This window comes from Stenella coeruleoalba, assembly GCF_951394435.1.
Source record: "Stenella coeruleoalba genome assembly, chromosome: 6".
NCBI lineage: Eukaryota > Metazoa > Chordata > Mammalia > Artiodactyla > Delphinidae > Stenella > Stenella coeruleoalba.
In genome coordinates, this window is record NC_137151.1 from 13,848,535 (window position 1) to 13,862,672 (window position 14,138).

At 44.7% G+C, this 14,138-nt stretch overlaps 1 protein-coding gene across 1 annotated transcript in view; it reads left to right on the forward strand.

Annotated features, from left to right (window-relative positions):
* Window positions 1-14,138, forward strand: part of CCDC93 (CCC complex scaffolding subunit CCDC93) — an 87,717-nt gene that overhangs the window by 15,127 nt on the left and 58,452 nt on the right. Inside the window, exons 5-7 of the mRNA XM_079923616.1 lie at window positions 2,114-2,212; window positions 3,014-3,070; window positions 11,717-11,817. Of these exons, the coding sequence (XP_079779742.1) occupies window positions 2,114-2,212; window positions 3,014-3,070; window positions 11,717-11,817 (257 nt within the window). The remainder of the gene's footprint in view (window positions 1-2,113; window positions 2,213-3,013; window positions 3,071-11,716; window positions 11,818-14,138) is intronic.

Here is a 14,138-nt window from a genome sequence, read left to right on the forward strand (position 1 = left end):
GGTTGACCTGCGGTTGCAGCCTGTATTTTGGCAAGAAGGGACGTTTTTAAAGGCAACAATTACTTTGCTTTCTTTACCATCCTAAAAGAAAGGCCATTTAACTCTCACTCTCAGAATAAAGGACAGTCCTTCAAATGGAATACATGTAGCCTTATGAAAAACTCGCCACATGCCTGTAGTTTTCTGTTTTGCCAGACACCAGTGAAAGAGCAGTCGTGGACCAGCCACTGGGCACCACTGGCTGTCTTGTGTGGGACTAGAGGCCCACCACCCTTGTTCACGCTGTTGAGCACAGCTGTGGTGACACTCTCTGAATGCAACCAGGAGGAAAGAAGAGCTAACTTCCGGCTACTGGTAGTTCCAGGTCACGTCTTTTTCTCCCATGTGGGGCACATGAATCCTGTGAGGGTAGGTATTTTTCTCAAATGCTAGGGGCTTATGGCAGAGCTCAGCTGTCCTAGAGGTTCCCTCAGCAGCCCTTCATGCTGGGAACTCCAAAACACAGCGGTCGAGTCTCTAAGGAATCCTTTGAATCCTTTGAATCAACGGGCTTTGCCTTCCTCATCTGAGCATGTTCTCCAGGTTCCAGCCAAGTTACAACTCAGTGTCGATCTAATTAACAGAGGCAGATCTGAAAAGGCAACAACAATGAAAGGCCAGAAACTGGATCTCCCGATGCAAAGCAAAGCAGAGAGAAATTGAGTCGAACAGTGACTCGGCCTCCTTAGATGTCCAGGGCCGGTGCTGGGGTACAAGTGAGGGGCTGGGGTAGCCCCGAATGCCCTCCGACTTTCTGCCCCTGCCCTTCTGGATTTTAGTCAGTGCCTGAGGTCATTGTTTGGAGGTGGGGTGGAGTGGAGTGATGGGAACAAATGGAAGATACTAGCAACAAAAGAATACTCCTCATAGAATTATTTGCAGCCACTGCTGTCCTGGGAAGCTGCTTCCTAAGTGTGTCCTTTACTTGAGCTGGCCGCCCTCCCTGAGCGCACGTTCCTGCCGTCCCCGCAGGAGCCCTGAGCCATGTGCATGTGTCTGAACCTTGCCACGTGTGGCCCCACCCCGGGGAAGCACAGCTCCTGTCCAGAAACTGCTTCTGAGATGTAGTAGCTCTCTCTGGAGAGAGAATGGCATCCCTCCCTAAAGTTCTTTAGTAATAACGGGAATGAATGAAGAGTCAGGAGGAGAAGCAAAGGCTCTTTTTGCACTTTGCATTCTCACCCGCAGAGCACCTGGGCCTCCCGCAGCCTGTGGGGCGTGGGTGTGTGCACGTGTGTGTTTCAGTTCCCTCGAGTTGTAAGTCAGCGGGCGTGAGGAGCGGCTCCTTGTGCGTATCGACCCGGTCGACCCAGGACACGTGGCGTGAAGCCCAGACGCACGGTGTCCTGATGTGGCCGGCAGCTGTGTGGCTGCTGGCTGTGGGTCGTGGGCGGATCACGTCATCTCTCCGAGCTTCCGATTCTGTAAAACGTGGCCAGTGCCAATTACCTTATAGCGTTGGGTGGATTCGAGAGCTCTGCTGTGGGTGCCGAGCTAACCTGAAGCCTAGGGCTTGTACTCAGTACCCCTGGTCTCAAGTCTGAATATCGGGGGGATTTTTTCCCACCTATCACACGAGGGTTACACTAGGCATTCTCACTGGTTCCCTTCCCTCCCTCTGGTCTGTGGTGCAAGCAGCACGGGAAGGAGAGAGCTCCAGTAAGATCTGCCACTAGGCGCAGGGAGGTTTGGGGGACAGCTCTGTTTGCATCGGGCTCCAGGTGTTTACAGAGCTGTCTAGTACTTGTGTTTCATTTGCTCCCACAGTTGCTCTGTGACGTGAAGGGAACTGATACTCTCACCTCCTCTTTAGCAGAGAGAGAAACTGAGGCCCGGGCACCTGACGCGAGACCCGAAGGCTCCTGCGCGGCTGTCAGCTCAGGTCCCCCTGGATCTCAGCATCCAGACACCCAGTGGCTGCTTTTCCTGCGGGCAGTACGTGTTGGTGGTTATTCGCCGCCTGGGCAGTCCATGTTCTGTGATTCGGGCGCAGGACCTGTGCCGTCTCTGAGCTGGCCTTTACCACAGTGTGTTTCATCCCCGTCGCCTCACGTTTCCTCACTTTCTTCCCCAGTGGCTGGTGAAGCGAGCTATAGAAACAAAAGAAGAGATGGGCGACTACATCCGTTCCTACTCCATTTCCCAGTTCCAGAAAACCTACAGTCTCCCTGAGGTCAGTGTTCTTTTCTAGCCCAGTTGTGAACCTGAGTGCACAGTGAGGGACCCCTGGGAAGGCGCAGAGTACGCTCAGGCTCCCCTGCACTCCCACCCGCCTGCGTGGCCTCCCTGCCCCCACCTGATCACCCCTGAAACTGGGCCTCCTGGTTCATTAGAATTGCCTGTTTAAATGGGCATGAGTGTCAAGCCCTACAGTTTTGTCCTTGTCTCTCAATTTTCGTACTGGATCTGGACCTTTTGTTAAATTATAAGAGCATTACAAGAGTGTATTTTTGTATAGTCATATAAAGGTTTTTGAGAGCCCACCTCCTTGGGACACACCTATAGTAACAGCTGAATAGTAATCACAACAACAATACTAGCTGATCACTGTCAGATACTGTATTCCAGTCCCGGCACATCACATGCCTTCTATTTTTTGATCCTCATGACTGTTCCCTGAGATAGGCGGTATCATCCCCGTTTTGCAGGTGGAAAAGCTAAGGCTTAGAGGTTAGGTAACTTGCTGAGGTTTCAGAGCTCATACGGATTTGAAGTGAAAACGCTTGTCACACCCCACACTGTGTGGGGTCCCCCCTTTTTCTCACCGGCTATAGGGATCTGTTTTGCAGCCATCGGCAGAGACCCTAGCTTTTTCCCATGCAGGATATTTTCCAGTTTGTTCGAAAATTGAGACTTCTTCAGGCAAAGTTGTGATGAGAAGTCAGTTTATAAGACGGACTGCTGAGCAGTCCAGTTGAGTTTCAGTCTTTACGCAGGAAGATTTGTTTCATCCCCATGTCTTCTTGTCTTGCAGGATGATGACTTCGTCAAGAGAAAAGAAAAGGCCATCAAGACAGTTGTTGACCTCTCGGTGAGTTCCCTGCCCGAGTTCTTCTGTAAGGGAAGAACGTAGGGTCGTAGCCTCCAAGTAGCCCTTTGAGGTAAATCACAAAAGCCCCTGCCCCCCGAGGTTTCTATCTGCCGGGTTGCCCAAGAGCTGATCTCAGGTGCACATGTGAGGGAGGCCCTGCCTGCCGTGCGTGCCCGGTACCCGATGCCAGCGTTCAGGGTAGAACGTGCCACAACCACTGCCCTGTTTCCCTTACTTCCAGTTTTCCAGACCCGAAGCCCTTCCTCATTTGTGCCAGCGGCAGCTGTAAACTTCACATAGCTCCAAAGAGCAGATGACGAACTAGAGCTGATGCATTGAGGTGACCACCACCATGACGCCTTCGGAGAGGCAGAGTAGCGTCTGAGCTTTGTGTGGGAAACTCTGGGATGGCCTTTGTCCCCAAGCACAGTGTATCTTAACCACAGGGTCTGCACTCATGTGCCCACTTCCCCAGGACAAGGGCCAGAGGAGAGCTTTGGGCCTTTTCAAAACACTCTGGGCCAGAGCCCAGCAGGACCTTGTCAGCCTTCACCCCCCAGCCTTCCTACTTGAGCTGATGGGAATGGAGCCGCAATGCCTGGGTGTAAATTCACTTTCTTTAGAAAATAATGTCTAGAGTTATTCTGCATTTTTTTTTTTTTTTTTACTTTTAAGAATAAATGTGTGGTCTCCCCAGGTGATTACTGTGAAAAGAATAACAGTAGTTTGATGATGAAAGACGTGAAATGCTCATTTAAAACAGAAAAGCCTTTGTCAGTTTATGGTTGTAATTTGTATCTTTTCCACAGTGCCATTTTGGAAATGGGAGAAATGGAAAACCTTTAACATAGTTATACTCTGAAGCCAGGTGCCGTTTTCAGATTTGGTGGCAGTATTAAATAATAATACCAAGAGGACATGATAGAACAGGAAGTAATTTTTTTTCCTGGTTGTGAGGTAGATGTTCAGTTTAGAACATCTTTAAAGTTTTCTTTAAAAAGATTGATAGGTGAGAGGAAGAAAATCAACCTTAATCTAACAACACAGAAGCAGCCACTTTTGATGCTTGGACATATTTCTTCTGTGTTTTTAATGTGTATTTTTATAGTGAATTAGAATTATACTTTGAATGTAATTTTGTAGTTTTTTTTTTTCCACTTACCAATATAGAGTCTTGTATGCTGTTAAAGGTTCCTCCTAATCGCATTTTCATGACAAATAATAACCAATTGGTTGGATGTGCTGTTGCTTTCCCTTGTTTTAAATGATGCTTCATTTAAAAGAAGTGAAAAGAAATGCTTTCATTTCTCCCTCTGATACAGGGAGCTGGGGAGCCAGTGGCAGGAGAGGAAGGGAAATTCTCTTTTCCCTATAAACTCTGTACTACTTGGATTTTATACTAAGTCTGTGTATTACCTATGCAAAAACAATAACGTAAAAACTATTTAATTGTTTTTAATTAAGCTGTAGGAAGCTTATTTTTCCAAAATTATAACTACAGGCATATATTACTGTATCAAATCTGATAAAATCCAATTCTTTTTTTTTTTGATATTTTCAGCATGTTGTTTTATTTTATTTTATTTTATTGGAGTATAGTTGCTTTACAACGTTGTGTTAGTTTCTGCTGTACAGCAGAGTGAATCAGCTATACGTATACATATATCCCCTCTTTTTTGGATTTCCTTCCCATTTAGGTCACTGCAGAGCACTGAGTAGAGTTCCCTGTGCTATACAATAGGTTCTCATTAGTTATCTATTTTATACATAGAATCAATAGTGTAAAAAATATTTAATGTTTAATTGAATATCTTCATGTGCAAATCTCACTTGGAGCCCTGGGTAGAGAGTGAGAAACATTGCATTTTTTGACTGTATCACCAAGAATAAAAGGCCAGTGTAGCTGTTGATCAAACGGGGCCTGATGTCTCTTTACCTATTCAACATTTCAGGCCTCTAGAGACACGTTATTTCTTCTTCTCATTTGTAATGGAGTTTTTAAAGATAATCGTCTTCTGCTTGGCAATATGACTTAAATTCTTAATGGAATTTAGGGAGATAATGACAGTGACAAATATATAGGGCCCAAACATTGTTCTAAGCATTTATATATAACTTATCTAGTGCTCACCACAACCCTATGAAGTAATAGTATTTTTTTTTTTGACAGGTGAGGAAACTAAGGCACAGATCGGTGATGTAGGTTGCCCTAGGTCACATTGGTGATGATGGAGCCAGGATGCAATAAAATGCTAGATAAAATGCTGTTTGCAGCTCATTAGAAAATAATAAAAAGATAAAGGAAAATGGAAAAAAAAATTGTAGGTCTCTGATAATAGTTCAAATTGCTTAGTTTATTTCCTTTTTTTATGTGCGAACTTACTCCTCCGTTGACTGTCAATACATTGGCAACAGGAATGATAAAAAAAATTTTATGGCTGGCCAGAGCTGGCCTTTGGGTTTTGTTTGTTTGTTTTCTACTTTCTCTGTCTACTGAAAATACTCCCCCATCTCTAGATGCTGTCTTCTTAGGTTTCTGAGCTGAGCTCTGTTGCCATTAACTTCCGTCCTTCCCACCCACCACTGCTGCACACGCTTGCTTGCGGCCTTGGAGTGAGGGTCCCAGGAGCTTGTCAGGGACTCCAGGGCTCCATGTCTTCTTCTTGTGAGTCAGTGTGAGACATGAAACAGCTTGCTGGGTTTTGTTTGCTGTCACTCCCTCCAAGGGGAGTCCCTCCCCTCGTAAAGGGAATAAAGTCTTTCCTGGGTGACCAGGGTGGGGCTCTTGGCAAGTCTTAGTTTCTCAAGAATGTTTTCTTCTCCTTCCAGCCTCTCTCCAGTTCTGCCCTTCAGATGTCTCATCACTGTTTCTTACCTACCCCTTACTGACAAATGTAGAATCCCAAATTTAAACTCTGAATGGTAAATTAAGGATTAAAATTCGCTCTTACATACAGTGCCAGGTTTCTAGAGCCAGCCTTTTATAAAATATGCATGTAGCTGCCGGGTACTGACTGAGTGCCTTCTATGTGCTTGACATCTAATGAGGCGTTTTACAAGCATTATCTCATGTACTCATCAACACTCAAGGACTTATGCGTTACATTTCCATTTTATAAATCAGGAAGTTGAAACTCAGAAAGGTTAATAAATTCCATACACAGTTGCAGAGCCGAGAAGAGGCAGCCAGGTTTTCACTTGACATCTGGCTCCTCAGACACAGCAGGTGTTGGTGCATCTCTAGTTTTCTCACTCTTCACCTGGTCTCTGATTTCCTGCATCTCCCTGACACTGATTTGGCCCTAATGTTTCTGACTGATTTCAGGACCCTGGGGTGTTATTTATCAGGGTCCCAGAGACTCAAATGCATGCAGAGCGGTTGGGTACTCTGCCCTTGTGAGGGCATGTACTCTGCCTTTGCCCGTTTGAAGACCATTTGTCCAGCTGGAGAATGGGTGCCAAGTGGAGACTGTCCTGTTGTCTTTTTCTTCCATCTATTAACAAGTTATCACTGTGCCTCAACAAGCAGACTTTACTTACTCTTGCTTATGTGTCTTTTTAAAAATAAATATTAAACATTTTAATATTTTTCAAAAAGTTTTAGCTTATAAGAATATAAGCTTGTCTTGTCTTTAGCCATCTTTGTAGGACTGTTCCAGTTTTTTGCATTCATCCTTGGTTATGTAGCTCATCTATTTTTTTGATGCATGATTTTTTGTTTTACAAAAGGTTATTTTTCTTTCAAACTACTACTGTGGTAATAATGAAAAATTAGGCAATGGAGAGAAAGTACAAAGACTAAATCACCCACGATACCACCAGCCAGGGATAACCACTGTTATTCCAAGTAGGAAATACATAGTTATAGATATCAATATAGAAAATTAGAGATCACAAAAAATGACGTGATACTATATATTCTGTTTTGTTGTGTGGTTATTTTGCTCAACAGTATAATCAAGGATATATTTCCATGCCAATAAATATACCTCCATAGCATTTTCAGTGGCTGTACATTACGCATTGTGTGGTACTAACTTAACTAGCTTAGTTTGTTTTTTGGGCGTTTTTTTTTGGTTTTGTTTTGTTTTGTTTTGGCTATTATGTAGGACATCCCCATAGCTAAATTTTTTCTTGTATCTTTAATTATTTACTTGGGTTACATTCCATGAAGTAGAGTTGGTTCAGAGGTTATGCCTCAACCTGTTAGTACCTCTTGCCAAGATTGCCTGGCAGAAAGGCTGTTGTGTGAACTTTTAACTTCTGAGCTCATCACCTTCCAGTGTTCTCTCTTTTTGTCTTGGCCTCATTTTTCTTCATCCTGGGGATTATTCCCAGTACTTCTGCTTCTCCTTTGAAATGTGTTCTTTTCTTGACGTCTCCATATCTCCTTTTTACGGAATAGGCGGCCGCTTTGTAGAAGGCCTGCTTGATGGGAGGTGGTATTTTCAAAGGACATAAGAAAATGAAACTATTGCCCAGGACAGGCCTCCCCTTACCCTTCCACTTTCGCATCATAATCGTAATCGCTCATTTGTCTCACCTAATGTGCTGTGGTACAGTCTACTTCCTCCCTTTCTGAACTGTCAGCCTTCCATATTCATGAAGTGTCTGACCTGTGCAGTGAGGTCTTTTACTCCCTGTCAACCTTGAGTAAAGAGTAGCCGTGAAATTTTACCCAAAGCCCCCAAAGATACATTTGCTTACTATTTGTTGAGCATTTCTTGGTAATGTTTAGAATTTTGTATGAGAACAGAGGGGACAGAGGGAAAAAAAAAAAGACTTCTTATTGGTCCCCTAAGAGACCAGGTCATTTAAAACTACGACTCCACTGTGTTCTTCTATAGGAAACGCTGTGAGGAGGGCCTTTCTTTCCAGGACATGAAATGTAAACATGGCAACATAAGTAAAAAAAATATATTAGTACATTTTATCAATAATAGCAAATATACGCATGTATGTATATCTTAGCCCTTAATGTGTATCAGATAACGTTAAATAGACTGGCTAATCCTTACGACTCTCTCCATATACCTATTTTACAGATGGAAAACCTCAGAGGTTAAAGTAATTTGCCCCAAATCAGAGAGGTAGTAATGGGGCACGGGTTAAAGCCCTGTCTGTCTGACTCCATATATATTCATTCCATAATAGTAATTGAGCACTCACTGTGTGCCAGACCGCATTCTAGGGTATGAGGTGAGAGCAGGAGCATTGCAGCTGTAAGGGATTCAAGGGATTTCGGGACTCATCAAGGGAAAAGATGTGACGGGGGGTTAGCAGTAGCACACACAGGGTCTCTGGGCGATGCTCTGACAGGTTTGCCTGAAGGGTGGGGAGGCTGTCAGTGCACAGGCCATCCCGAGGCCTAGGCGCCGGGGCCACCATTCAGAAGGGGAGGCAAGGAAACCAGGGAGCCTCGGCCGGGGCAGGTTAGAGAAATCTGAAGGGCAGCTGCAGCCTGGGGTCTTTATAGCCACGGGGCTTATCCTATCTGTGGTTTGCAAATGTCAGGTGCAGTTTTGCAGAGCATGCAACGTGGGCAGGCTGTAAACCGCTAAACTCTGCTTAGTGGGGCCATCTTTTAAACAACTGGGTCTGTGAAAAGTTTGAGGTTGGCGCTGGAGGGTTTTGAGCTGTGGGTCTCAGCCTGCTGTGAAGAAGTAAAGCTAGGAGTCGATATACAGAAGCCATCTTGGCTCATGTATACAAAACAGTGACCTCATTCTTACCCACCAAGTTACACTGTTTGGTACAAACTCAAGGGGACCTGAGATGGGACTTGTGCCGGACCTCAAACAACAGAAGACAGGGGCTTCCCCGGGGGCGCAGTGGTTGAGAGTCCGCCTGCCGATGCAGGGGACACGGGTTCGTGCCCCGGTCCGGGAGGATCCCACATGCTGCAGAGCAGCTGGGCCCGTGAGCCATGGCCGCTGAGCCTGCACGTCTGGAGCCTGTGCTCCGCAGTGGGAGAGGCTGCAGCAGTGAGAGGCCCGCGTACTGAAAAAAAAAAGAACAGAAGACAGGCCTGTACAACAGAGCTCACGTAAAAGAGAATAGAGGAAGAACAAAGTTTAGGGGCGTCTGGAGAAAACCCTACCTCCCCAGCTAACTTTCCTACCCATAGACATGATTGCCATCCGTCTCTCATCATTCCCTCACTCAGTTCCCAGGGCTTCATTTTTGTGGTTGTGGTTGTTGTTTTATTCATGTGAGAATGAAGAAAACAACCTGATTTGTCTCAGTTATAATGACTTTCTTCTGGGGTGTTTCAGGGCCCTGCACTTGCTGATGGGAACGTCAGCGGAGCCCCTCTGGGTGGAAGGCAGCGTTTGTTCAGGGGCTGGTGGGCGGAGGTGTGTCCGTTAGAGTAGGGTTTGGGTTTGGGCTGCCAGGTGAGCCCTAGGAGACTGAGATGTGCTTCCTGCTGAGTTGGGTGTGGTCCGGTCCCCTGGAGCTCTGGAGGGCAGTGGCTGCTCGTGGCTGTCTTGCTGCCCGCTGGGTATTTCCTGAAGGGGTTGCCCACCGTAACTGAGAGGCGAATTATTTAATCTCTGCTTCTTTAGTAGCAAGGTGGAGGTAATGGCATCTGCCCTGCTTCTACCTCATGGTGTAGTTATAAAATGTAAAAGGTGTGATGTATGTGGCATGCTTTAAAGTATAAGGATAATTACACGAAGGCCAACATTTGTCATTGTTTGGCAGAATGAAAGGTCCTTGTGGCTGTCGGTTTCAGTGTGCTATTGTTTTGGAGTCAGTCCTTCTTTAGACTCCAGTTTCCTGTCTGGGGTCGTGACTCTATGAATGGTAACTAAGGAAAGTAGCAGTTAAGCTCAATCATATAGTGCTGCTGTAATGGTAGAGCTCCGTGGAAATTAAATCGTACACAGTAACTGACGTCCTATGGGTCTATTATGTTTTTCATTTCCCCATAAATCTGTTTTGTGTTACTTAGAGCTTCCTATTCATGTAGGCACCAGCAGCAACCTAGGAATATTTGCGGCAGTGAGTTACAAGAACAACCGTCCAGGGCCATCCCAGCACCTGTTTCATTCCTTTTCCACAAAATTGTTGAGATTATATATGTTACAGAAAGGATGTTTTTCTGTATGTTTGAAACTTTCCATAACAAAAAGTGAGATAATAATAAAGTTAACAAGAATTATCAAGAGGGGAACAATTCTAATTAGCATTAAAATACCACTGTCTAGAGAAACCTGATAGTGTGCTTGTCCTGGTGATGTCCAGGTAGAGATTACGTGTGGTGAACTCCTTTAGTGGAGAAGGAAAGATCCAGGGACAAACTGGAATACCTTGCACAAACAGCTGCCTGTTTGCACCCAGAGCCCTGAGCAAATATTATTAAGGTATTGTTTGATGCCAGTTTGGCAGTCAAGAAGGACATTCATTTGGGGTAGAATGACAAACCAGGTCATCTGTGGGTGAAGACCTACATTAATTGAGCACCTACTACGTGCCGTGTACTTTGTGTTTAGGAAATATATATGCAGTTTCAGAATGTGTCCTACACAAAAGAGGTCTGTGTTTCTACATTTATAACTAAATAATACTCTAATAATTTTAAAAAGTCATTGAAAGTTTAAAGTGCATTTTGTGTTTTTATAAGTTTTTTAAGGATAAACCTCAAAACACTTTTGTAAAGAGATATATATCTCTGAAGGGTTTGTATTTACTTTCCTTTTCTGGTAATGGAGATTTCTATGCCACGAGAGAATTTTTTTTTAAACATTCTAGGTTAACATGTATATCTGTGATTGTTGCACAGTTTATGTCTCTGGGTGGTAGAAAGGTCTGGATATGTAGTGACTGGAAAATTTGTATTGTTTTCTGGAAAATTTTATTCAAGAATAAAAAGGATTTGAATAGAGAGATAAATCTTGCTTTTCAAGGCAAGATTCAGTATTATAGAGATGTCAGTTCTTCCCAAGTAATGTATAAATTTGGTGTGATTCTAGTCAAAGCTCAACAGTTTTTCATAATGAACTTGACAAGCTGATGCTAGAATTCATTTGGAAGAGAAAATGTGTAAGAATAGCCAGGAAATTTGAAAAAGAACAGTGGAGACAGGATAAAGACTCATAAAGCAAGAGGAATTGAAGAGGGTAATATTGGTACATGTTTTATATATATGTATATAGTTGTCATTTTAAATCAAGGAAAGGATAGACTATTAAACTGATGATGTTGGGATTCTTAATTTTCCATTCAGAGAAAAACATGTATCTATAGATACCTACCTTTCACTATACCCCCCCAAAAAAATTCTGAATAGATTAAAAGGCTAAATATAATCTATAAAAATAACATACAAGAGCTTTTTTTTTTTTTTTACAGTCCCTGGGTTAGGAAGTAAGATGATTGATAAGTTTGATTGCATGAAATATTAAGTTGGACAAAAAAACCCAAGAAGATTAAACAAAGTTGACAAGCAATAGATTGGGTGGAAATATTTGCTCCAGTATAAAAATCAAAGGGGCAGACCCCTTGAAGGCAGTCGCCATGTGCCAGCTGTCCTCCTGAAGGGGAGCTGTACACCCACTGCCATGGGAAAGGACTCCCGCCCCTGGCAGGCTGGACCCGCCTCCTCACGCTTAGTAACTCCCGGCCTCCCCATCCACTTCTCAGGATGCTTACAAGCCCCGTCGGAAGTACAGACGCCAGCGGGGAGCAGAGGAGCTGCTGGATGAAGAATCACGGGTCCACACGACGCTTTTGGAATATGGCAGGTAACGAAGGCGGCCCAGTCTGAAGTGTCTATTTGATAAAACCATTGAAAAGAAAAGCTAATTTAAATCGCTTCACTGGGGTGAACTTGGTTGGTTTTCACCTGACTGAGTCTACGGGTTTGAGCCTGTGATTGCCAGCACCGGGGACTTTTCTCCCTGGTGTGGAATTAGCTCAGTTTCTGCGGGTAGCTTCTCTGGTGGTAGTAGAGGCCTGATCTTTGAAGTTCCTCAGCAAGCCCCCATCCCCGGTTCTGCCCTCCTCGGGGAGCTGGGAAGCGTGGGGCATTCACAGAGGCCCAGGTGGGCTGCCCTTCATGCCCCTGCCGTATGTTAACATCTTCAGGTAAACTAAGAATTGAAGGCAGTTACAGCAGTTTTACTTTGTGTCAGAGTCTAATCGTTTTGGTTCCCTGTGAAGAATTGTCCTGACCAGGAAAATGAAGAATTTAGAAGTAGTTTTGTCGCTTCTTAAAAACATCTCTAAGTTTTAAAAATACAGTTCTTATAGCCTCAGTTTTCAGTTACACACACACACACACACACACACACACACACACGCACACGGAAATGCTTCTCCTCGTTGAATCTTTTGCTTGGCTCTGGGTATTAACCTTCCTTTGTGTCCTGAATTTTCTGTTTAGGGTCACTGATTCCTTGATGTGAGTATGTCTCCTGTGCTTCCTCCCCCTCTGCTCGGAGTGATTGCTGTGTGCTGCCCTGCTCATAACCCAGCCCGCACTGGGGGGCTGGAAGTAACAGCACTGCCACTAGCATCTCCAAGTGAGCATCTGATGGCTTCTCCCTCTAGGGTACTGGAGACAGCCAGAAGGAAATTAAGGCTTAATTGCCTTACTTATGCCATCTCTCAAATGGAATTGCAGTTGCCGCTTTTTGTTTGTTTGTTCATTTGTTTGTTTTTGAGAGAGTAATGCGGGCTCAGATCCTTTCTTCCTGAGAATGAAAGCTAGTCCGTTTCATTCAAAGGAAGTTGTTAGTTCTGGCCCTGACCTGAGCGTGAGGGCTGCCCCACAGCTCACCAGCTGTTGCTGCGAATTGAGCTGCTTCTGAGTCAGGCACCTCCAGACCAGCGACATAATTTGCAGGGCCCAATCAGTGTAAAATGAAAATGCAGGGCACGTTAGGCCCCTGAGAATCATGAATAATGATTAATCATTAAGGATTTCATGACAGCGGCAACAGCCAAATGCGGGGCCCTTCGGGCGTGAGGTCCCGTGCCACTGGACGAGTTGCACGCCTTGGACACTGTGAGGGGGGCTCTCTAGCCACCCCTGAGCTGCAGGCGGGCACACGAGACTGCGCTGGTCCGGGCGAGCCAGAGCTGGAGAGGCAGCCTCTGGGAGTGTCACATGTTCCGGAGCCAGAGAAGACTTAGGGAAGTGTGGTTTTGGTAGTTTGTATTGTTCATACCTCCATTTTTTCCAATATCCAGTATGTATCTCAGAACTAGCCTTAGTTCTTATTGGTGGGATCATGCTGACTCCTGATTTCTGAGCCTGGGGTGGGTGTTTGATGAAGCCTTTTTTTGTTTGTTTTTTAGGAGATGGGGTTATTTTGCCTTTTTTTTTTTTTTTTTTTTAGCTTTTCTGGTAAGGAGAGGGTGAGTTTGTGAAGGTGGAGAATTCTGATGGTTTATTCAGCTCATTCCCCATTTTGAGAATGATGAAGACGGCATTCAGAAAGGTTAAAAAATAACCTGCCCAAGGTCAACTGCTAACTATTAAGAACTAGTAAGAGCCTCAAAGTGGGACTTGAACTCAGGTTTGCTGGACTCCAAAAACATGTCATCATCATTATCTACAAATGTTGTTTGAGCCTCTGGTGAGAGTTCGGTTCTTGATTTTAGGAAGACAGGCCCAGCGTTGGTTGTTTGATCTGAGACTGAACAACCAGAGAGTGGTTATTACAGCTGACAGAGCAAATGGGATAAAACTTATAGCCCCAAGAAGTGTCCTTTTATTCCCCTTCCTTGGGCAGGCTGCTCGCCTCCTTTCTGTCTCTCTTACTCCTCCCTTAGGGTTTTAAGTCAATACTCTCCACTGCTTGAGATCTTTCCCATTTGATGAGGATTATATAACAATGTCTTTATGAAGGACTTTGAACAGTTTGTCTCATGTAGAAAAAGGAAATGTCAACTGTTAGGTGCTATCCCCACCACCACCACCACCACCATCATCACCATAATCACAATCATCATCATCACCACCATCATCATTCTCATCACCACCACCACCAACACCATCATCATCACCACCAACACCATCATCATCACCACCAACACCATCATCATCACCATCACTATC